The sequence below is a fragment of the Salmo salar genome, chromosome 23 (assembly GCF_965601325.2).
Source record: "Salmo salar chromosome 23, fSalSal1, whole genome shotgun sequence".
NCBI classification, from domain to species: domain Eukaryota; kingdom Metazoa; phylum Chordata; class Actinopteri; order Salmoniformes; family Salmonidae; genus Salmo; species Salmo salar.
This window is the reverse complement of record NC_138313.1, coordinates 49380001-49403853: the sequence shown is the minus strand read 5'-3', so window position 1 is coordinate 49403853 and position 23853 is coordinate 49380001. Positions and strand designations below refer to the sequence as shown.

The 23853-nt window shown below is 40.6% G+C and overlaps 2 protein-coding genes across 6 annotated transcripts in view; one reads left to right on the top strand and one right to left on the bottom strand.

The window, feature by feature from the left end:
* Positions 1-5189, bottom strand: part of LOC106568624 (tripartite motif-containing protein 16) — a 73219-nt gene extending 68030 nt beyond the window's left edge. For 3 of the 5 annotated variants that reach the window (XM_082968283.1, XM_082968285.1, XM_082968284.1), the window contains exons 1-2: positions 4507-5185; positions 3981-4076 (exon numbers count right to left, since the gene is read on the bottom strand). In XM_082968283.1, coding sequence (XP_082824409.1) covers positions 3981-4076; positions 4507-5103 — 693 coding nt within the window. In that variant the 5' untranslated portion in view covers positions 5104-5185. Of the gene's footprint in view, positions 1-3980; positions 4077-4506 lie in introns of all 5 variants that reach the window. The other 2 variants (XM_082968282.1, XM_082968286.1) reach the window with 2 other exon arrangements.
* The window catches only part of LOC123731752 (tripartite motif-containing protein 16), a 240257-nt gene that overhangs the window by 214277 nt on the left and 2127 nt on the right, over positions 1-23853 (top strand). The window lies entirely within an intron of this gene.

Here is a 23853-nt window from a genome sequence, read left to right as displayed (position 1 = left end):
ACTGAAAAATAACAACTGGTGTAGAAAGTAAACATCCGCACCTCGATGGTGCCAAGTGTGATTATGTCTGCATTACCAGGAAGTAGGAAAAAACGGGCAACTTCTGACTATTTCTGGTCTAGTGATCGATGACAGCAGAGGACGCTGCCCAACCTTATGTCATTAGAAAGAGGAGATTCTCCTGATTAAAATGGTGTCTGACATGAAAACATCTAAATTTACACATTGTGAGATATTTAGTGAAATAAACAGACATACCATAACTAAGCTGCTCAAACTTACATCATTAGAAATAATAGGTTATCCTGATTAAAATGGTTTAGAACTTCAAACCATTAAAATAAATACATCTATTAGAGATAATTGGAGAAATAGACATGTCCCTATTTCCCCAAAACAATGGCAGTCAAAGTTATAACAGCAATCTTTTATTTAACCAGCTTACCATTTATCTACGACCATTTGACTTTGTGTTTAACATTTAGTGGTTTGTAATCTAGTGGTTAAGAACATTGGGCAGTAACTGAAAGGAGGCTGGTTCCAATCCCCGAGCAGATTTGGGATCTTAACCCGAGTGGCTCTGGATAAGAGTGTCTGCTAAATGACTCACATGTAAACGTGAACTAGACCTCTGTGAAAGGGCGGCAGGTAGTCTAGTGGTTAGAGCGTTTGGCCGGGCAGCAGGTAGCCTAGTGGTTAGAGCGTTTGGACGGGCAGCAGGTATCCTAGTGGTTAGAGCGTTTGGCCGGGCAGCAGGTAGCCTAGTGGTTAGAGCGTTTGGCCGGGCACAGGTAGCCTAGTGGTTAGAGCGTTTGGCCGGGCATCAGGTAGTCTAGAGGTTAGAGTGTTTGGCTGGGCAGCAGGTAGCCTAGGGGTTAGAGCGATGGCCCAGTAACCGAAAGGTCGATGTATCGAATCCCCGAGCTGACAAGGTACAAATCTGTCGTTCTGCCCCTGAACAAGACAGTTAACCCCACTGTTCCCTGGAAGGCAGTCATTGTAAATAACAATTTGTTCTTAACTGACTTGTCTAGTTAAATAAAGGTTACATTTCAAATATAAAAAGCGTGGCAGTAACTTATTAAATTTTCATTATTCACAGACAGACTCCTCTGAAGGCAGGCAGGCAGGCAGCACACTCCTGAAAACTGCTCAGCAAAGCAAAGGCTCTTTTGAGAGCTACCAGATTTATATTAAAAAAGCTCATTTTCAGTGTCTGTGTCCAGTGTCTGTGTTTATATGTTAAGGGGGTTTTACTTTGGCAGATAATGTCACCCATTTAAATATATACATTTTTATATAATTAACTAAATGTATGATGTTTTGGGTTTATGTCAGTTTCATTATGCTATAAATGGTTATTTTATGGCTGTCAGTGATAAAATGAACTATAACACTTTATGTTTTGTAATTCTGAGTAATTACTACTTTAGTAAGGATATCCACTGTATTCAGTACTGCTGACAATACAACAAAAATTCCAATAGATGGAAGCATAAGACAGTTCAGATTAGTTTAGGTCAAGTACAAGTATCCAACTCAACAAGCCCCTCCAAAAGCTTGTTCCGTCAAACAAACACTTGTCTACGAAAAGAGACACCCAGCCGAGAGCCACGAAACGAAAACCGATAAACAGTGGAAACGAATAAATAAACCCTTAACAACTACAACATACATTTGGAAAATACTCAAAAAGAATAGTAGCCCTCCTCAGGAACCACAAAACCCTCACACAACACCTTCTTCTTCTATGATATAATGGCAATCCGCAAACCAACGTTAAAGGTGCATGGCGCCACCTACTGTGCTGGAGTGTGTTCAATCATGGTTTACACCATTTCTAAATCCTCCTACCTAACTCAGTACTTCTGAGAAAATAAAAAAGAGTCCTACTAACTTCTAATAGACCCTCCCCCATCCCCCAAATCCCTTCCAAACCCCCCCAAACCCGTCCAACCTCAATGACCCTACACTTCAATCTTTCCCTCTCTTCAACATCCTTACAACAATATAACAACACATGCTCCACCGTTTCATTGACAATACCCTCCAGACACAAACCATTCACATGCTGCCAACCAGATGTAAGGACCAGTTCAATGTACAATGTCCTAAGCACAATCGAGTAAACACCACCTCTTCCTTCCTAATCTGACCTTTGAACCTTGGTCCACCGACCTTTAGAGGACATATAAATGCCGTCCCTTGTGCTCAGAGTCCCCATCTCTTCAGCCACACATCTATCAAAATGTCTCTGATCTTACATTTGTCTTCACCTCTACCCAGTGGATCATTAATATATATTATATCTTGTTTTAAAGCTCTTTTAGCTAACTGGTCTACAATTTCATTCCCTTCCACACCTGAATGTGCTGGGACCCATCAGAATCTCACTACTACACCCATTCTCTCATTTCTCCATAATAACATTGATACCTACAACTGTCCAACCAAAACCACTGCCTTGTCTACTAGTATATTCCCAACAGTCATCTAGAACAGTAGCAGTGGGATGCTCAACCTCACAGCCTTGCAACCCAATAAGATAATGATAATTTATTATGCCGTATACCCAAAGGCATCTCACCTGCCTCCACTAGTAAGACACATACAGATGTTGATTCAAATGCACCAATACATATCCTTAAGGCTATATACTGGATTCTGTCCAGTTTAAGTCTTTGCTGCTGTTCCATAAACTATTCACCCGTAATCAATTTTCGTCCTGATCAGAGCTCTATAAATATCCATCAACGATTGTCTGTCAGCACCCCATTCATAACCAGAGACCCACACAACCAACTACCACGAAAGTGATGGAATGAGAGAGAGAGACATCGTTACAACACTGTACATAGACATAATATAACGTTTCTTCTTCTTTGGAGTTTAACGGCGGTTGGCATCCAATATGTTGTATTACTGCCCCCAACTGGACAATAATATAAATCAATTTTACTTTGTGATACAAAATGGGAAAATGAATATTTCATATTTTTTCATATAAAAAAAACACCCTTCCAACTAACCCTACACTCATTAAAAACCCACTACCCCATTCCACTACTTTGACCCTATCTGCTCCTGCACCATGCCAACTAACCCTACACTCATTAAAAACCCACTACCCCATTCCACTACTTTGACCCTATCTGCTCCTGCACCATGCCCATGACCTGGGAGGACGGGACACCACCACTCAACACACCCTGTAACTATTCTAAAGTCAAATCTCATATGACCAAATACTTCTCTGGTTCTGAGCTCTTCTCCACACCTTCTACCTCACTTAACTCTCCCTCATTCATTTCCATTTCACCTCCAGAACTCAGTCAGGCGCACGGCTCTCTCTGTTTACACTTGAATTATAACATTTGAAATGTCTGTATTCTTTTGAAAATAAATGTCGTGTAATGTTTACTGTTCATTCATGATTGTTTATTATCTACTTCACTTGCTTTGGCATAGTAAAGATATGTTTCCCATGTCAAAACAGATCTTTGAATTGAATTGAATTGAATTGAGAGAGAGCTCCATGTTAATGTATAGAGGACGTGAGTCAGTCATGGTTACTCATGGTTATGTGATGAGGTAGCCCCTCCTGTGACTTCTAAATCAGCGTCGGCCCAATAGGGAATGTTCTCTTGATGTAATGGTCAAGATGTTGGTTTATCCCACGGTAGACCTGGGTTCATATCCCGTCAGTTACATTAAGCAGTCTATTCTCTGAAAGGGGTCCAGACAGCCTGTTCCCAACAGTGGGGTCAGTGGGATTGGATAGGGACCCCTCTCTCTGATTGGAGGAGACAGGTAAAATGGTGTGTCTCCTCTGGTCAACAATACTCGCCTTGAGAGACTCCACAGCCTGTTCTCAACAGTGGGGTCAGTGGGATTGGAGAGGGGCCCCTCTATTTCTCTCTCTCTCTCTGACTGGAGGAGAGAAGTGAAATGGTGTGTCTCCTCTGGTCAACAATTCTCACCTTGAGAGACTCCACAGCCTGTTGGAGCTCCTTCAGCTCCTTCTCTCTCTCCTGGAATCTCTGCTGGACCTTCTGCTGACTCATCCCCAGCTGCCTCTGTGGAGAATCACTCTTCAATGAGATATCAAGCTTTAATTGTCCAGTAGATTAATAGTATAGTCATGTGACATAGGGCCCATAGAGAGGAAGGTCTACAATCCTGAGGAAGTCCTTTTACAATATGATATTATGTTGCTATGTGAATGATTATAGTTTTATGGTAGGCCTACATGTATCAAGGGGTTGAGACTGAACTTTGGACTCATAAAAGGCCATTCAGAATGATAATAGTGTTTGACTTTAGAAAATGGTGATACATTTGGAGAATCTGGGTTAACATATCTATATACTCAAGGTTTGTGTCCATATTTGTTCTGCTGTGGATCCATTTCATTTGAATGATCTCATATTCAAACAGCCTTAGTTCCTACTGTATCTTTAATTCTTTGTTTATCAGACAGTCACCAACAAGTTATTCTGGTCTTACCTGTTTCTCAGTCCTCTCTGCTGCAGCTGACACTGTATCGTGGCCTTTATGTTCATCCATCACACACAGCAGACAGATACACTGCTGATCGGTACGACAGTAAACCTCCAGCAGTTTGTCATGATTAGAGCAGATCTTCTCCTGTAGTTGTGTGGTGGCTTTGACCAGCTTGTGCTTCTTGAAACCAGGACATTCATAGTGAGGTTGGAGGTGAGTCTCACAGTAAGAGGCCAGACACACCAGACAGGACATGAGGGCTTTCTGCTTTCTGGTCCCAGTGCAGAAATCACACACCACATCTCCAGATCCAGCATAGCACAGAGCAGGAGGGGGAGCAGCCTGGAGTCCTGTCTTCTTCAGTTTCTCCACCAGCTCAGCCAACATGTTATTTTTCCTCAGATTAGGCCTTGGAGTGAAGGTCTCTCTGCACTGAGGACAGCTATAGACCCCTTTCAGAACATCCTGATCCCAGCAGTCCTCAATACAGCTCCTACAGTAACTGTGTCCACAGTGGATGGTGACCGGCTCTTTCAGTAGATCCAGACAGACAGAACAACAGAACTGGTCCTGGTCCAGCAGAACTCCCTGCTGAGCCATTTGGACGGTTTTTCACTCTCACACAGACAGACGAGACAGAGACTCAGATCAGTTGCGTTTCCACAGAAGAGAGTTTGTGAAGGGGAGGGACTTCCTGGTTCTGCCAGAGGGCTGGGGTTAGAGGGAGGGAAGGAGGGAGTGAGAGAGGGAGGGGTTAGAGGAAGGGAGGGAGAGAGAGAATACTGCAGGCAAAGTTGAGAAGGAGACAAATATTTTAGTTCCTAGGTTAGGACCCTTAATATGGAATAAATTAAATAGAGTGGTTAGAATATATAAAGGGTAACAGTTTCTATGAAGTACATATCTATAATGCTTTTAGTGAATGTTGTAATGTCTTAAAGTGATATGCTGTGATACTAACTATAAGCCTCCATAATAACTCATACGTGGTTGTAAAACTGTACAATGTGTTATAGATAATTAGCTACAATGGGGGGAGGGGGACTTGAAATGGATACAATGTACTGTAGGTGAAATGAATACTGGATGTATTGACTGATCATTGAGAGTGATGGAACACTTTACATTACAGTGTGTTTATTGGCGTGTAATTGTTCCTGTTAGTACATTGGTGTAACAAGTACTGTGATGCCTCATTCTTCCACTGTACTAGCAGCAGTAACCCTAACCAGTAATAAGGCTACTGGAATAGAAAGTGGTACAGGAAATATAAAGTAAGGATTTATACATGTCATCTATGATATACTGCATGTAATGATATGTCTCTGTCTTCTAGATGGTGTTCTATACTGTATGTAATGATATGTCTCTGTCTTCTAGATGGTGTTCTATACTGTATGTAATGATATGTCTCTGTCTTCTAGATGGTGTTCTATACTGTATGTAATGATATGTCTCTGTCTTCTAGATGGTGTTCTATACTGTATGTAATGATATGTCTTCTAGATGGTGTTCTATACTGTATGTAATGATATGTCTCTGTCTTCTAGATGGTGTTCTATACTGTATGTAATGATATGTCTCTGTCTTCTAGATGGTGTTCTATACTGTATGTAATGATATGTCTTCTAGACTGTCTTCTAGATGGTGTTCTATACTGTATGTAATGATATGTCTTCTAGATGGTGTTCTATACTGTATGTAATGATATGTCTCTGTCTTCTAGATGGTGTTCTATACTGTATGTAATGATATGTCTCTGTCTTCTAGATGGTGTTCTATACTGTATGTAATGATATGTCTCTGTCTTCTAGATGGTGTTCTATACTGTATGTAATGATATGTCTTCTAGATGGTGTTCTATACTGTATGTAATGATATGTCTCTGTCTTCTAGATGGTGTTCTATACTGTATGTAATGATATGTCTCTGTCTTCTAGATGGTGTTCTATACTGTATGTAATGATATGTCTTCTAGATGGTGTTCTATACTGTATGTAATGATATGTCTCGAGATGGTGTTCTATACTGTATGTAATGATATGTCTTCTAGATGGTGTTCTATACTGTATGTAATGATATGTCTCTGTCTTCTAGATGGTGTTCTATACTGTATGTAATGATATGTCTTCTAGATGGTGTTCTATACTGTATGTAATGATATGTCTCTGTCTTCTAGATGGTGTTCTATACTGTATGTAATGATATGTCTCTGTCTTCTAGATGGTGTTCTATACTGTATGTAATGATATGTCTTCTAGATGGTGTTCTATACTGTATGTAATGATATGTCTCTGTCTTCTAGATGGTGTTCTATACTGTATGTAATGATATGTCTTCTAGATGGTGTTCTATACTGTATGTAATGATATGTCTCTGTCTTCTAGATGGTGTTCTATACTGTATGTAATGATATGTCTTCTAGATGGTGTTCTATACTGTATGTAATGATATGTCTCTGTCTTCTAGATGGTGTTCTATACTGTATGTAATGATATGTCTTCTAGATGGTGTTCTATACTGTATGTAATGATATGTCTCTGTCTTCTAGATGGTGTTCTATACTGTATGTAATGATATGTCTCTGTCTTCTAGATGGTGTTCTATACTGTATGTAATGATATGTCTTCTAGATGGTGTTCTATACTGTATGTAATGATATGTCTCTGTCTTCTAGATGGTGTTCTATACTGTATGTAATGATATGTCTCTGTCTTCTAGATGGTGTTCTATACTGTATGTAATGATATGTCTTCTAGATGGTGTTCTATACTGTATGTAATGATATGTCTTCTAGATGGTGTTCTATACTGTATGTAATGATATGTCTTCTAGATGGTGTTCTATACTGTATGTAATGATATGTCTCTGTCTTCTAGATGGTGTTCTATACTGTATGTAATGATATGTCTTCTAGATGGTGTTCTATACTGTATGTAATGATATGTCTTCTAGATGGTGTTCTATACTGTATGTAATGATATGTCTCTGTCTTCTAGATGGTGTTCTATACTGTATGTAATGATATGTCTTCTAGATGGTGTTCTATACTGTATGTAATGATATGTCTCTGTCTTCTAGATGGTGTTCTATACTGTATGTAATGATATGTCTCTGTCTTCTAGATGGTGTTCTATACTGTATGTAATGATATGTCTCTGTCTTCTAGATGGTGTTCTATACTGTATGTAATGATATGTCTTCTAGATGGTGTTCTATACTGTATGTAATGATATGTCTCTGTCTTCTAGATGGTGTTCTATACTGTATGTAATGATATGTCTCTGTCTTCTAGATGGTGTTCTATACTGTATGTAATGATATGTCTTCTAGATGGTGTTCTATACTGTATGTAATGATATGTCTTCTAGATGGTGTTCTATACTGTATGTAATGATATGTCTTCTAGATGGTGTTCTATACTGTATGTAATGATATGTCTTCTAGATGGTGTTCTATACTGTATGTAATGATATGTCTCTGTCTTCTAGATGGTGTTCTATACTGTATGTAATGATATGTCTTCTAGATGGTGTTCTATACTGTATGTAATGATATGTCTCTGTCTTCTAGATGGTGTTCTATACTGTATGTAATGATATGTCTTCTAGATGGTGTTCTATACTGTATGTAATGATATGTCTTCTAGATGGTGTTCTATACTGTATGTAATGATATGTCTTCTAGATGGTGTTCTATACTGTATGTAATGATATGTCTTCTAGATGGTGTTCTATACTGTATGTAATGATATGTCTTCTAGATGGTGTTCTATACTGTATGTAATGATATGTCTCTGTCTTCTAGATGGTGTTCTATACTGTATGTAATGATATGTCTCTGTCTTCTAGATGGTGTTCTATACTGTATGTAATGATATGTCTCTGTCTTCTAGATGGTGTTCTATACTGTATGTAATGATATGTCTCTGTCTTCTAGATGGTGTTCTATACTGTATGTAATGATATGTCTTCTAGATGGTGTTCTATACTGTATGTAATGATATGTCTCTGTCTTCTAGATGTTGTTCTATACTGTATGAATTCTGAGGATTTAAAGTATGAATCTATTAGAATCCATGTTGTTAATAAAGTTGTTAAAGTTGTTATTGTTTCACTTAAACGTTTCATTTTGGGACCAAAAGGTGATCAAACATCTTCTTTCTGTCTAGAAAACAAACAACAAATGTTGTCAATGTTTCTGTCTTATTTCAGCTGTTGTTCTACACTTCAACGTGCTCCACTTTTCTGTTGATCGTTGAAGAAACAATGTTATTCAATGTAACAGAGTGATCTATCACAGTGTCAGACTGTTACATAGACATTAATCATGGTTCCTTTCCATGTCAATGTAACAGAGTGATCTATCACAGTGTCAGACTGTTACATAGACATTAATCATGGTTCCTTTCCATGTCAATGTAACAGAGTGATCTATCACAGTGTCAGACTGTTACATAGACATTAATCATGGTTCCTTTCCATGTCAAGCTGACTGGTGATAACACGTGTCAGCAATGTTACATAGTCATTGAACAGGTGCAATTCATATCATGCAGGGATAATCCATGTCAACAATTCATATCATTGAATGGTTCCTTCTGTATAGGTGTTGAATAACCTGGTTTCATGGTGCCCTGACCATAGAGAGCCCTTGGTTCTCTATGGGTTGTTGTAGGTACTAGGGCCCTTGATATCATGATGGAGTAGCCCTGAATAGAGCTTCTTCTTATGGTGTTGTAGGTCAGGGCCCTGACCATAGGAGTTAGTCCGCTTGGTCAGTAACATCTATGAGTGGTTGTAATGTGTCAGGGCCTGACCATAGAGAGCCCTTGGTTCTCTATGGTGTTGTAGGTCTGGGCCTGAACATAGAGAGCCCTTGGTTCTCTATGGTGTTGTAGGTCAGGGCCTGACCATAGAGAGCCCTTGGTTCTCTATGGTGTTGTAGGTCAGGGCCTGACCATAGAGAGCCCTTGGTTCTCTATGGTGTTGTAGGTCAGGGCCCTGACCATAGAGAGCCCTTGGTTCTCTATGGTGTTGTAGGTCAGGGCCCTGACCATAGAGAGCCCTTGGTTCTCTATGGTGTTGTAGGTCAGGGCCCTGACCATAGAGAGCCCTTGGTTCTCTATGGTGTTGTAGGTCAGGGCCTGACCATAGAGAGGCCTTGGTTCTCTATGGTGTTGTAGGTCAGGGCCCTGAACATAGAGAGCCCTTGGTTCTCTATGGTGTTGTAGGTCAGGGCCCTGACCATAGAGAGCCCTTGGTTCTCTATGGTGTTGTAGGTCAGGGCCCTGACCATAGAGAGCCCTTGGTTCTCTATGGTGTTGTAGGTCAGGGCGTGACTAGGGGGTGTTCTAGTCTATTATAATTCTATGTTTGGGTTTGAGTATGGTTCCTAATTAGAGGCAGCTGATTATCGTTGTCTCTAATTGGGGATCATACTTAAGGAGTCCCTGTTCCCACCTGCATTGTGGGATATTGTTTTGGTTAGTGCTTTGTGCGCTCCGTGACTGCACGTTTGTTATATTCTTTGTTGTTTTGTTGTAAGTTTCACTATTAAATATAATGTGGAACTCTACGCACGCTGCGCCTTGGTCCACTCATTTCAACAATCGTGACAAATAGTATTTGAACCCAGGTCAGTAGTGGATGATGTTGGTGTATTGGTACTGAATATACCAGAGATGGAGACAGGACAGACTGGAACAGAACCAGTGAGACCCAGACCAAGACTCAACCACTAGAGACCTCTAGACCCATGTGGCTCACCTGTAAGGAGACCAAGACCAGTTTAAATGTGTCTCACCTGTAATGAGACCAAGACCAGTTTAAATGTGTCTCACCTGTAATGAGACCAAGACCAGTTTAAATGTGTCTCACCTGTAATGAGACCAAGACCAGTTTAAATGTGGACCAATGAGACCCAGAGTGTGAACATTAATACTAGTGTGATGATGATGCTGTCAGTTCAGCATAGAGTGGTGAGGTTCAGAGTTGGTCATTAGTCCTCATAGGGGATGGTTTCATTCTATGGAGCAGCAGTGGTCTCCATGACATTGTGCATGTTAGAGATCAACTCCATTACAATCAACTGAGAAGAATAACTCATCAACAAGTCACCTTTCATCTCAAATAATGACTCACTAAGGGGGCTTTCACACCAAACTGGTTTGGAGCGGGGGCTTTCACACCAAACTGGTTTGGAGCGGGGGGTTTCACACCAAACTGGTTTGGAGCGGGGGGCACCCCGGGGAGCGGGGGTTTCACACCAAACTGGTTTGGAGCGGGGCCCCCGGGGGCGGGGGCTTTCACACCAAACTGGTTTGGAGCGGGGGGGTTAACAACTTGTCTGGTCTGGTGTGAACACTATCCACACTCTGGAGCGCACCAAACAATCCACCTAGGTTCTCTCTAAAAGGCTGGTCTAGTTCCGTTTCCATTCATACCCCGTGGGGCTGTAGTACCGTGGTGCGGTTTGCTGCAGGTGTCAACCCAGTTCGGACAAACACAGGAAAAGAACCAAGCGCTCAGTATTATTGGTTGTTTGACTGGGAGCGTTTGATCAAAAGCGGCATTATAATAACTTGATATCTCTGAAACATGTTGTGAATAGCAGGGCATTTATGAGCACATCTGTAAGGGGATTAATACAGTCGTATTCCAGCCACCAGGGGGCAGCCCATGGGGAATAAAGAAGAACAGTTGTATTCCAGCCACTAGGGGGCAGCCCACGGGGAATAAAGAAGAAGAGTTGTATTCCAGCCACTAGGGGGCAGCCCATGGGGAATAAAGAAGAACAGTTGTATTCCAGCCACTAGGGGGCAGCCCATGGGGAATAAAGAAGAACAGTTGTATTCCAGCCACTAGGGGGCAGCCCATGGGGAATAAAGAAGGACAGTTCTAGTGGACTGGGGGAGAGGAAGAAAAACTAACAACAAATGCTGTAACATCAGACTGACATGATAACAATTCTAGTAAACAGTATCTTTCACGTTGTAGTTTATATTATCAGATCATAGAAAGGGTAACACCTCCTATGCAGCTTAGAGGAGACCAGGGCTAAACAGGAGATAAAGGTTACTGAATATATTCACTGCACCTCACAGTTCTAGTCAGAAGACCAAAGCAACAGTAATATGAAGTTGGGAGGAAGACAAGTGATGCTTCATTATAATCATAGATAGATGTCATGTGACCATTTCTGATAAATAAACATTTGACTTACATGAACACCTGGTTTTGTTTAGGCATTTTAGTTCGTTTGACATTTGGCAATGTGAAACCAACCAAATTAAAAAAATACAACGTGAAAAAGAATCAAACTCTGATTCCAGCTACAGCTCATAAGTTAACAGATGAAACTCCACTCCATTGTGAAGGAAGTTTCTGATGCAGTTCATTAGAAAATGACTTCTCCATTGAGTGGAGTTTAATCCTCTACTCACAACTCTGTCTGAAAACACACTAAGAGATCCAGATCAGTGATTCTGCACCTTGCCTTGCTCAATCTGACCCCTTAAACAAACTGATGTCTGTTTCTCACTATAGAGCAGAGTCAAGCCAAGCAGGGCCAAACTGGCCTGGTTACACATCCACCATAGTTGCTGGAACTGAAATATAAAATATCACAGCCAGTACAGTTGGGGCCCTATTGTGTGAATCAGGCTTGATTGTTGTTGTCCCCTGCAGGTGATGAGAACAGCAGTACCCTGAGGTCTCTGTATTACCCCCCGGTGAGGAGTGACAGGGTGAAGGAGGGCCAGCTGTGCTGTGGAGAACACTGACTACGGCAGCATCACCCTGGTCTTCTAGAACCAAGAGGGTGGCCTGCAGGTAAACAAGACACCACTGAATCCTCTGGTCTTCTAGAACCAAGAGGGTGTCCTGCAGGTAAACAAGACACCACTGAATCCTCTGGTCTTCTAGAACCAAGAGGGTGACCTGCAGGTAAACAAGACACCACTGAATCCTCTGGTCTTCTAGAACCAAGAGGGTGACCTGCAGTGATTGTGTATTTGTAACATTCTGACACTGTGTTTCAATAGTGCTTTGATGAAGAAGCTCCAAAACTCTTTAACATTTAATATTGTTGAAGGGAATAAGCTGTTATCCTGAACTTTCTTTAACAACTGGACAATTCCACAGTAACGGAGTGACACTGAGACTCAGATTTACACTTTAAAATGTCAAACAGAATGAGGGTTTGTGCTCTTTGTGATGTCATTCTGTTACCAAACTTTGCATCTGCACTGTTCTTCAAGTAAATGTGTTTAATTGTTTAATTATTTCGTTTTTTATTAAAAGTTGTCGTTGTGCATAGAGTTGTACGTTTTTTTTAACACTGAAAGCAACAACAACCACCGCAGAGAAGTTGGCTGCATAGACCGACAGACAGACAGACAGACAGGTTGTTTACTATGACTGGATGAAGGGATGCAGTGTTGAAGGCTTCCTTTAGGTCTCCTGGTCTCTTGGGATTTAAACTGTGAATACAGAGAGATAGTCCTAACCATTCAATCAATGTTCACAACAAACAGTCATCATTAACACTATACTGAGTGGAGACTATGGATATAATATATTATAATTTAATACAATATAATATAATGACTAGAATAGAATAAGGGTGTTGACATGAAATCACAGCCAGATGTTTTGACTTGACAGGGTGTCTCTATACCTCTCAGTCTCTAAACCACTAGGATACCTGTCACTTTGACAGTGTGTCTCTATACCTCTCAGTCTCTAAACCACTAGGATACCTGTCACCTTGACAGGGTGTCTCTATACCTCTCAGTCTCTAAACCACTAGGATACCTGTCACCTTGACAGTGTGTCTCTATACCTCTCAGTCTCTAAACCACTAGGATACCTGTCACCTTGACAGTGTGTCTCTATACCTCTCAGTCTCTGAAGACACCCAGCCATGGTTAGGATTATTAGAGAAGCTTTTCCTGCTGAAAGACAGTTTCATTTCATCTGGTTTCAGAAATAATGTATAGGATATGTTCATAACCCCGTCCACCTATAAGATGTGGGGAGGATCTGTATGACTAAGAAGAGATACAAAGAACTCTGATTGTAAAACGTCTTCTCTTTTTAGTCCTAGATATGTCTAGGATTACTGCTGAATGTAGTACCTCTAACCCTGATCCTAGACCTAACAGTAATAACCACACTGTAATGTTAGAACACATAAGTGTATTATAAGGTATAATAAAGGTCATACAAATAATTATAATATGTACTTCATAGAAACTGTTACTCTTTATATATTCTAACAACTCACATTAGTTAGATTTAAACAAGGAACTAAAATATTTGTCTCCCTATAGACATTGTATGCTGTTCACTCCCTCCTTCCCTCCCTCTAACCCCAGCCCTCTGGCAGAACCAGGAAGTCCCTCCCCTTCACAAACTCTCTTCTGTGGAAACGAAACTGATCTGAGTCTCTGTCTCGTCTGTCTGTGTGAGAGTGAACAACCGTCACAATGGCTCAGCAGGGAGTTCTACTGGACCAGGACCAGTTCTGTTGTTCTGTCTGTCAGTATCTACTGAAAGAGCCGGTCACCATACACTGTGGACACAGTTACTGTAGGAGCTGTATTGAGGACTGCTGGGATCAGGATGTTCTGAAAGGGGTCTATAGCTGTCCTCAGTGCAGAGAGACCTTCACTCCAAGGCCTACTCTGAGGAAAAATAACATGTTGGCTGAGATGGTGGAGAAACTGAAGAAGACAGGACTCCAGGCTGCTCCCCCTCCTGCTCTGTGCTATGCTGGACCTGGAGATGTGGTGTGTGATGTCTGCCCTGGGACCAGAAAGCAGAAAGCCCTCATGTCCTGTCTGGCATGTCTGGCCTCTTACTGTGAGACTCATCTCCAACCTCACTATGAATCTTCCTGCTTTGAAGAAGCACAAGCTGGTCAAAGCCACCGCACAACTACAGGAGAAGATCTGCTCTCATCATGACAAACTGCTGGAGGTTTACTGTCGTACCGATCAGCAGTGTATCTGTTATCAGTGTGTAGAATGGATGAACATAAAGGCCATGATACAGTGTCAGCTGCAGCAGAGAGGACTGAGAAACAGGTAAGACTAGAACAACTTGTTGGTGACTGTCTGATAAACAAAGAATTAAAGATACAGTAGGAACTAAGGCTGTTTGAATATGAGATCATTCAAATGAAATGGATCCTCAGCAGAACAAATATGAACACAAACCTTCAGTATATAGATATGTTAACCCAGATTCTCCAAATGTATCACCATTTTCTAAAGTCAAACACTGTTATCATTCTGAATGGCCTTTTATGAGTCCAAAGTTCAGTCTCAACCCCTTGATACATGTAGGCCTACCGTAAAACTATAATCATTCACATAGCAACATAATATAATATTGTAAAGGGACTTCCTCAGGATTGTAGACCTTCCTCTCTATGGGTCCTATGTCACATTACTATACCATTGATCTACTGGACAAATCAAGCTTGATAGCTCATTGAAGAGTGATTCTCCACAGAGGCAGCTGGGGATGAGTCAGCAGAAGGTCCAGCAGAGATTCCAGGAGAGAGAGAAGGAGCTGAAGAATCTCCAAAAAGCTGTGAAGTCTTTCAAGGTGAGTATTGTTGACCAGAGGAGATACCAATTCACTTCTCTCCTCCAGTCAGAGATAGAGAGAGATAGAGGGGCCCCTATCCAATACCACTGACCCCACTTTTGGGAACAGGCTGTCTTGACCCCTTTCAGAGAATTGACTGCTTAACCTCTTACATCTAGATGTTTCGCTAGCGGAACACCTGCTCCAATATCCAATGATGGGCGTGGCGCGAAATACAAATTCCTCTAAAATCCGAAAACTTCCATTTTTCAAACATATGACTATTTTACAGCATTTTAAAGACAAGACTCTCGTTAATCTAACCACACTGTCCGATTTCAAAAAGGCTTTACAGCGAAAGCAAAACATTAGATTATGTCAGCAGAGTACCCAGCCAGAAATAATCAGACACCCATTTTTCAAGCTAGCATATAATGTCACAAAAAACTAAACCACAGCTAAATGCAGCACTAACCTTTGATGATCTTCATCAGATGACAACCCTAGGACATTATGTTATACAATACATGCATGTGTTGTTCAATCAAGTTCATATTTATATCAAAAACCAGCTTTTTTACATTAGCAAGTGACGTTCAGAACTAGCATACCCCCCGCAAACCTCCGGTGAATTTACTAAATTACTCACGATAAACGTTCACTAAAAACATAACAATTATTTTAAGAATTATAGATACAGAACTCCTCTATGCACTCGATATGTCCGATTTTAAAATAGCTTTTCGGTGAAAGCACATTTTACAATATTCTCAGTACATAGCCCGGCATCACAGGGCTAGCTATTTAGACACCCACCATGTTTAGCACTCACCAAAATCAGATTTACTATTAGAAAAGTTTGATTACCTTTGCTGTTCTTCGTCAGAATGCACTCCCAGGACTTCTACTTCAATAACAAATGTTGGTTTGGTCCAAAATAATCCATAGTTATATCCAACAGCGCGTTTTGTTCGTGCGTTCTAGACACTATCCGAATGGTAAATAAGGGTCTTGCGCATGGCGCATTTCGTGACAAAAGATTTCTAAATATTTCATTACCGTACTTCGAAGCATGTCAACCGCTGTTTAAAATCAATTTTTATGCCATTTTTCTCGTAAAAAAGCGATAATATTCCAACCGGGAATCTGCAATTAGTTAAACAGACGAAAGAAAATAAATCACTGGGTCGACTCGGGCACGCGCCTAAGCCCTTTGTCCTCTGATAGACCACTTAGCAAAAGGGCTCGTGTGTTTCAGCCAGGGCTTTGAATTACGTCATTCAGCTTTTTCCCGGGCTCTGAGAGCCCATTGGAGCCGTTGGAAGTGTCACGTAACAGCAGAGATCCTTTGTAATGGATAGAGATGACAAAGAAGGCCAAGAAATGGTCAGACAGGGTACTTCCTGTACAGAATCTTCTCAGGTTTTGGCCTGCCAAATGAGTTCTGTTATACTCACAGACACCATTCAAACAGTTTTAGAAACTTTGGAGTGTTTTCTATCCAAGCTAATAATTATATGCATATTCTAGTTTCTGGGCAGGAGTAATAATCATATTAAATCGGGTACGTTTTTTATCCAGCCGTGAAAATACTGCCCCCTATCCATAACATGTTAATGTAACCGACGGGATATGAACCCAGGTCTGCCGTGGGATAAACGAACATCTTGACCATTACATCAAGAGGACATTCCCTATTGGGCCGACACTGATTTAGAAGTCGCAGGCGTGTTAACCTCTCTTGGGTATGTGGGACGAAATCGTCCCACCTACTCAACAGCCACTGGAATCCCGTGGCGCGATATTCAAATACCTTAGAAATGCTATTACTTCAATTTCTCAAACATATGACTATTTTACACCATTTTAAAGACAAGACTCTCGTTAATCTAACCACACTGTCCGATTTCAAAAAGGCTTTACAACGAAAGCAAAACATTAGATTATGTCAGCAGAGTACCCAGCCAGAAATAATCAGACACCCATTTTTCAAGCTAGCATATAATGTCACATAAACCCAAACCACAGCTAAATGCAGCACTAACCTTTGATGATCTTCATCAGATGACACTCCTAGGACATTATGTTATACAATACATGCATGTTTTGTTCAATCAAGTTCATATTTATATCAAAAACCAGCTTTTTACATTAGCATGTGACGTTCAGAACTAGCATACCCACCGCAAACTTCCGGTGAATTTACTAAATTACTCACGATAAACGTTCACAAAAAACATAACAATTATTTTAAGAATTATAGATACAGAACTCCTTTATGCAATCGCTATGTCCGAATTTAAAATAGCTTTTCGGCAAAAGCACATTTTGCAATATTCTGAGTAGATAGCTCGCCATCACGGGCTAGCTATTTTGACACCCACCAAGTTTGGCCCTCACCAACCTCAGATTTACTATAAGAAAAATTGGATTACCTTTGCTGTTCTTCGTTAGAATGCAATCCCAGGACTTCTACTTCAATAACAAATGTTGGTTTGGTTCAAAATAATCCATAGTTATGTTCAAATATCCTCTGTTTTGTTCGTGCATTCAAGACACTATCCGAAGGGTGACGAAGGGTGACGCGCCCGACGCATTTTGTGACAAAAAATATCTAAATATTCCATTACCGTACTTCGAAGCATGCCAACCGCTGTTTAAAATCAATATTTATGCGATTTTTCTTGTAAAAAAGCGACAATATTCCGACCGGGAAACCCTGTTTTCATTCAAAGACTAAAAATCTAAAATGGACTCTTCTTGTGCACGCGTGCCCCAGTCTCACAGACACCATTCAAACAGTTTTAGAAACTTTAGGGTGTTTTCTATCCAAATCAAACAATTATATGCATATTCTAGTTTCTGGGCAGTAGTAATAACCAGATTAAATCGAGTACGTTTTTTATCCGGCCCCTACCCTAGAGAGGTTAACCTCATCACATAACCATGAGTAACCATGACTGACTCATGTCCCCTATACATTAACATGGAGCTCTCTCTCTCAATTCAATTCAAAGATCTTTATTGACATGGGAAACATATCTTTACTATGCCAAAGCAAGTGAAGTAGATAATAATTACACAACATCTATTTTCAAAAGAACAGAGACATTTCAAATGTTATAATTCAAGTGCAAACAGAGAGAACCGTGCGCCAGACTGAGTTCTGGAGGTGAAATGGAAATGAATGAGGGAGAGTTAAGTGAGGTAGAAGGTGTGGAGAAGAGCTCAGAACCAGAGAAGTATTTGGTCATATGAGATTTGACTTCTGAAGAGTTCCAGGATGTGTTGAGTGGTGGTGTCCCGTCCTCCCAGGTCGTTGGCATGGTGCAGGAGCAGATAGGGTCAAAGTAGTGGAATGGGGTAGTGGGTTTTTAATGAGTGTAGGGTTAGTTGGCATGGTGCAGGAGCAGATAGGGTCAAAGTAGTGGAATGGGTGTGGGTTTTTAATGAGTGTAGGGTTAGTTGGCATGGTACAGGAGCAGATAGGGTCAAAGTAGTGGAATGGGGTAGTGGGTTTTTAATGAGTGTAGGGTTAGTTGGCATGGTGCAGGAGCAGATAGGGTCAAAGTAGTGGAATGGGGTAGTGGGTTTTTAATGAGTGTAGGGTTAGTTGGCATGGTGCAGGAGCAGATAGGGTCAAAGTAGTGGAATGGGGTAGTGGGTTTTTAATGAGTGTAGGGTTAGTTGGAAGGGTGTTGATTTATTTGAAAAAATACGAAATGTTCCTTTTCCCATTTTGTATCACAAAGTAAAATAGATTTATATTATTCTCCAGTTGGGGGCGATAATACAACATATTGGATGAAAACCGCCGATAAACTCCAAAGAAGAAGAAACGTTATATTTTGTCTATTTACAGTGTTGTAACGATGTCTCTCTCTCTCATTCCATCACTTTCACAGTAGTTGGTTGTGTGGGTCTCTGGTTATTAATGGGGTGCTGACAGACAATCGTTGAGGGATATTTATAGAGCTCTGATCAGGACGACAATTGATTAGGGGTGTATAGTTCATGGAACAGCAGCAAAGACTTAAGCTGGACAGAATCCAGTATATAGCTTTAAGGATATGTATTGGTGCATTTAAATCAACATCTGTATGTGTCTTACTAGTGGAGGCAGGTGAGATGCCTTTGGGTATACGGCGTAATAAATTGTCATTATCTTATTGGGTTGCAAGGCTGTGAGGTTGAGCATCCCACTGCTACTGTTCTAGATGACTGTTGGGAATATACTAGTAGACAAGGCAGTGGTTTTGGTTGGACAGTTGTAGGTATCAATGTTATTATGGAGAAATGAGAGAATGGGTGTAGTAGTGAGATTCTGCTGGGTCCCAGCACATTCAGGTGTGGAAGGGAATGAAATTGTAGACCAGTTAGCTAAAAGAGCTTTAAAACAAGATATAATATATATTAATGTTCCACTGGGTAGAGGTGAGGACAAATGTAAGATCAGAGACATTTTGATAGATGTGTGGCAGAAGAGATGGGACTCTGAGCACAAGGGACGGCATTTATATGTCCTCTAAAGGTCGATGGACCAAGGTTCAAAGGTCAGATTAGGAAGGAAGAGGTGGTGTTTACTCGATTGTGCTTAGGACATTGTACATTGAACTGGTCCTTACATCTGGTTGGCAGCATGTGAATGGTTTGTGTCTGGAGGGTATTGTCAATGAAACGGTGGAGCATGTGTTGTTATATTGTTGTAAGGATGTTGAAGAGAGGGAAAGATTGAAGTGTAGGGTCATTGAGGTTGGATGGGGTTGGGGGGTTTGGAAGGGATTTGGGGGATGGGGGAGGGTCTATTAGAAGTTAGTAGGACTCTTTTTTATTTTCTCAGAAGTACTGAGTTAGGTAGGAGGATTTAGAAATGGTGTAAACCGTGATTGAACACACTCCAGCACAGTAGGTGGCGCCATGCACCTTTAACGTTGGTTTGCGGACCGCCATTATATCATAGAAGAAGAAGGTGTTGTGTGAGGGTTTTGTGGTTCCTGAGGAGGGCTACTTACTTGTAGTTGTTAAGGGTTTATTTATTAGTTTCCACTGTTTATCGGTTAGAGTTGAGGGGGGAGTAGGGTAGTTTGTTTGGGAGGTGTGATGTCCTCAACCGAGTGGAGAAGAAACGCTGTCTCTTCAGGTGCGTTCTGGAGAATGGTGTGGAGGAATTATTGATCATGGTCGGTGAACAGGTGGGAGAGGAACATATACACTCTGTATCCAGAATGAACAAGGCGGTGGTTGTGGTAATGTAAAAGGTGAGTCTTGTTGCCCGGCTAGTTACCAGTATGATTTATGTGAGGGGTGTGTTGGTGCTGATTTCAACAAGAGTAGTGGTGTCTAATCTGCCTCCGTTTATTACGGACGAACAGATCCGTAAAGAGTTGGTTCGTTTTGGTCAATTTCCAAGTGGTTTTCGTTTCGTGGCTCTCGGCTGGGTGTCTCTTTTCGTAGACAAGTGTTTGTTTCTTAACTAAATTCAAGGTTAAACAGGGGAGGGGTGGTACACAGGGTTTGTTTAGGGCAGACAAGCGCGACCAGCCGGCAGCGGGGACTAGGACTAGTCTGGACACTACATTTTTAACCACATTTACTGATAAAACTAGTTCATTGCATCCGCCAAGGAGCCCAGTTATATAATATTACCATATGTCCCAGCTGTTTGCCGTAGTTTTGGAGTTAACGCGAAAAAGCGGGGCTTATTTTAGGTCATGTTTCACCCTGCCAGCTCCTATTAGTTGTATTGTAAAAACAGGTCTTATTTTAGGTAATGTTTCACCCTGCCAGCTCCTATTAGTTGTATTGAACACTGTGGCACCAACTCACCTTCTGAAAGTTCTATTCCCAGTCCATTGTTCTGTGTCACAATGTCAGCTTCATTATTGTTATCAATGAGACCAAAACGTATGTCCCTGTCCTCTTTTTCAAGATGTGGCCTATTTAAACAGCCAGAAATTATTTTTTGTATTAAGAAATAACCTTTTTGACAATTTCTTTCTAAATGGCTGCTGGGTAATATGATAATCGTTGAAATCTGTTGGTTCGTAGACATCAAATAGAGAGAATGCTGCGCAGGTTCACTGAGTTGTAAACCAAATGGATAGGTGGAGCTCATTGATTTGTAGCTCTGACACAGTTGCTACCTCAGATTATGAGCCTATCAAGTGTGGTGAATGAGGTATGTAGTACCCACAGAAGACCACAGGGAGGAGCAAGAGAGATATAAACCCATACAGTTTTTCTCTTTAAATACCCTGAACCTAACAATCAATCAAATGTATTTATGAAGCCCTTTTTACATCAGCAGATGTCACAAAGTGCTGTACAGAAACTCTAACCCTACGTATAACCTATTTTAGCCTGAACCCTAATTCTAGGGTAGGGTAGCCTACAACTATTTTAGTAATAATATTATGTTAGTAAATACCATTTTAGTACTTAATAACACGTGATATTTTTTAATAAAACCTATGTAAGCATTTGCTTTTTATTAGTTATTTTATTATATTTATTATTGCAAGGCAGAACACTTGATAAACAAGACTCATTTGTTTTATATGTTAAATGGTGGTTTGAACTGGGTGACATAGTAACCTCTATGTGAAAGTCCAGCAATTGGCGTGGGACAGGTGGGGCAGGTTTGAGACTGATCTCTCGAATTAAATACACTTTATTTCTCAGCTGCCTCACCAATGTCTTTACGTGAATTAATAACTTTTAATTGGTAAATATTTCCAATAGATGGCAGCATAAGACCACGAAGCATCAGTTATAGGCTACAAGCAGCAATATGATTGACATAAAATAGCATGCAACCAAAGACTATATGTCCCATGATTTTCTGAAATGGTCACTCATTACTTTACAGTTAGCTATATATCTCTTGTTAGTCCTGTGTTGCTTTTGGGTGATCAAAACAATATTAACTATAGCAGGTATTGAACCCTGGTCAAATAACCACTAGTCAGATGTGCTGCCCAACCCTAGTAAACATGCATTATAACGTCATGTTAATATGTCATATTGGGAGGAAACAGCCTCGGAATAGAAAAGACGATGCATCTTCCAGCCCGACAATAAATGACATCATGCAGCCCTCACGGTTAGTAAATGTACCTCAACATGCCACTCTCTTGTGGGAGAAGGCAGAGTGCTCGCTGCTCGCAGACGGAACAAGCTTTTGGAGGGGCTTGTTGAGTTGGATACTTGTACTTGACCTAAACTATTCTGAACTGTCTTTTTGCTGCCATCTATTGGAATGATTTAGCAACCGCAGCAGTACTGAATACAGTGGATATCCTTACTAAAGTAGGAATTACTCAGAATTACAAAATATAAAGTGTTATAGTTCATTTTATCACTAACAGCCATAAAATATCCATCTATAGCATAATGAAACTGACATAAACCAAAAACATCATACATTTAGTTAATTATATAAAAATGTAGATATTTAAATGGGTGACATTATCTGCCAAAGTAAAACCCACTTAACATATAAACACAGACACTGGACACAGACACTGAAAATGAGCTTTTTTAATATAAATCTGGTAGCTCTCAAAAGAGCCTTTGCTTTGCTGAGCAGTTTTCAGGAGTGTGCTGCCTGCCTGCCTTCAGAGGAGTCTGTCTGTGAATAATGAAAAGTTAATGCCACGCTTTTTATTTTTATATTTTAAATGTAACCTTTATTTAACTAGGCAAGTCAGCTAAGAACAAATTCTTATTTTCAATGATGGCCTACCAGGGAACAGTAGGTTAACTGCCTTGTTCAGGGGCAGAACGACAGATTTTTACCTTGTCAGCTCGGGGATTTCAGTTTCTGGCCCAACACTCCAACCACTAGACTGCCTGCTGCCCAGCCAAACGCTCTAACCACTAGGCTACCTGCTGCCCTTTCACAGAGGACTAGTTTACGTTTACATGTGAGTCATTTAGCAGACACTCTTATCCAGAGCCACTAGGGTTAAGTGACTAAATCTGCCTAAAAAAGGCGATTTACAGATTTTTCACCTAGTCTGCTTGGGGATTCGAACCAGCCACCTTTCAGTTACTGCCCAACGTTCTTAACCACTAGATTACAAACCACTAAATGTTAAACACAAAGTCAAATGGTAGTAGATAAATGGTAAGCTGGTTAAATAAGACTGCTGTTATAACTTTCAGACTGCCATTGTTTTGGGGAAATAGGGACATGTCTATTTCTCCAATTATCTGTAATAGATGTATTTATTTTAATGGTTTGAAGTTCTACACCATTTTAATCAGGATAACCTATTATTTCTAATGATGTAAGTTTGAGCAGCTTAGTTATGGTATGTCTGTTTATTTCACTAAATATCTCACAATGTGTAAATTTAGATGTTTTCATGTCAGACACCATTTTAATCAGGAGAATCTCCTCTTTCTAATGACATAAGGTTGGGCAGCGTCCTCTACTGTCATCGATCGCTAGACCAGAAATAGTCAGAAGTTGCCCGTTTTTTCCTACTTCCTGGTAACGCAGACATAGACACACTTGGCACCATCGAGGTGCGGATGTTTACTTTCTACACCAGTTGTTATTTTTCAGTTTGGTCCTAAGAACAGGTTTTAGTGGTCAAATAAAAAGGTAGACATTTTTTGGTGCCATTTAGGGGAAATGGAATTCTAAGGATCATTCCAGTCAGAAGAGGCTCTGTGAAGGTTCGTTTCAATTCATTTACTACGGCCTCGCTAGTGTTCCAGCTCAGACAACGTTCTTTGGCCGTTT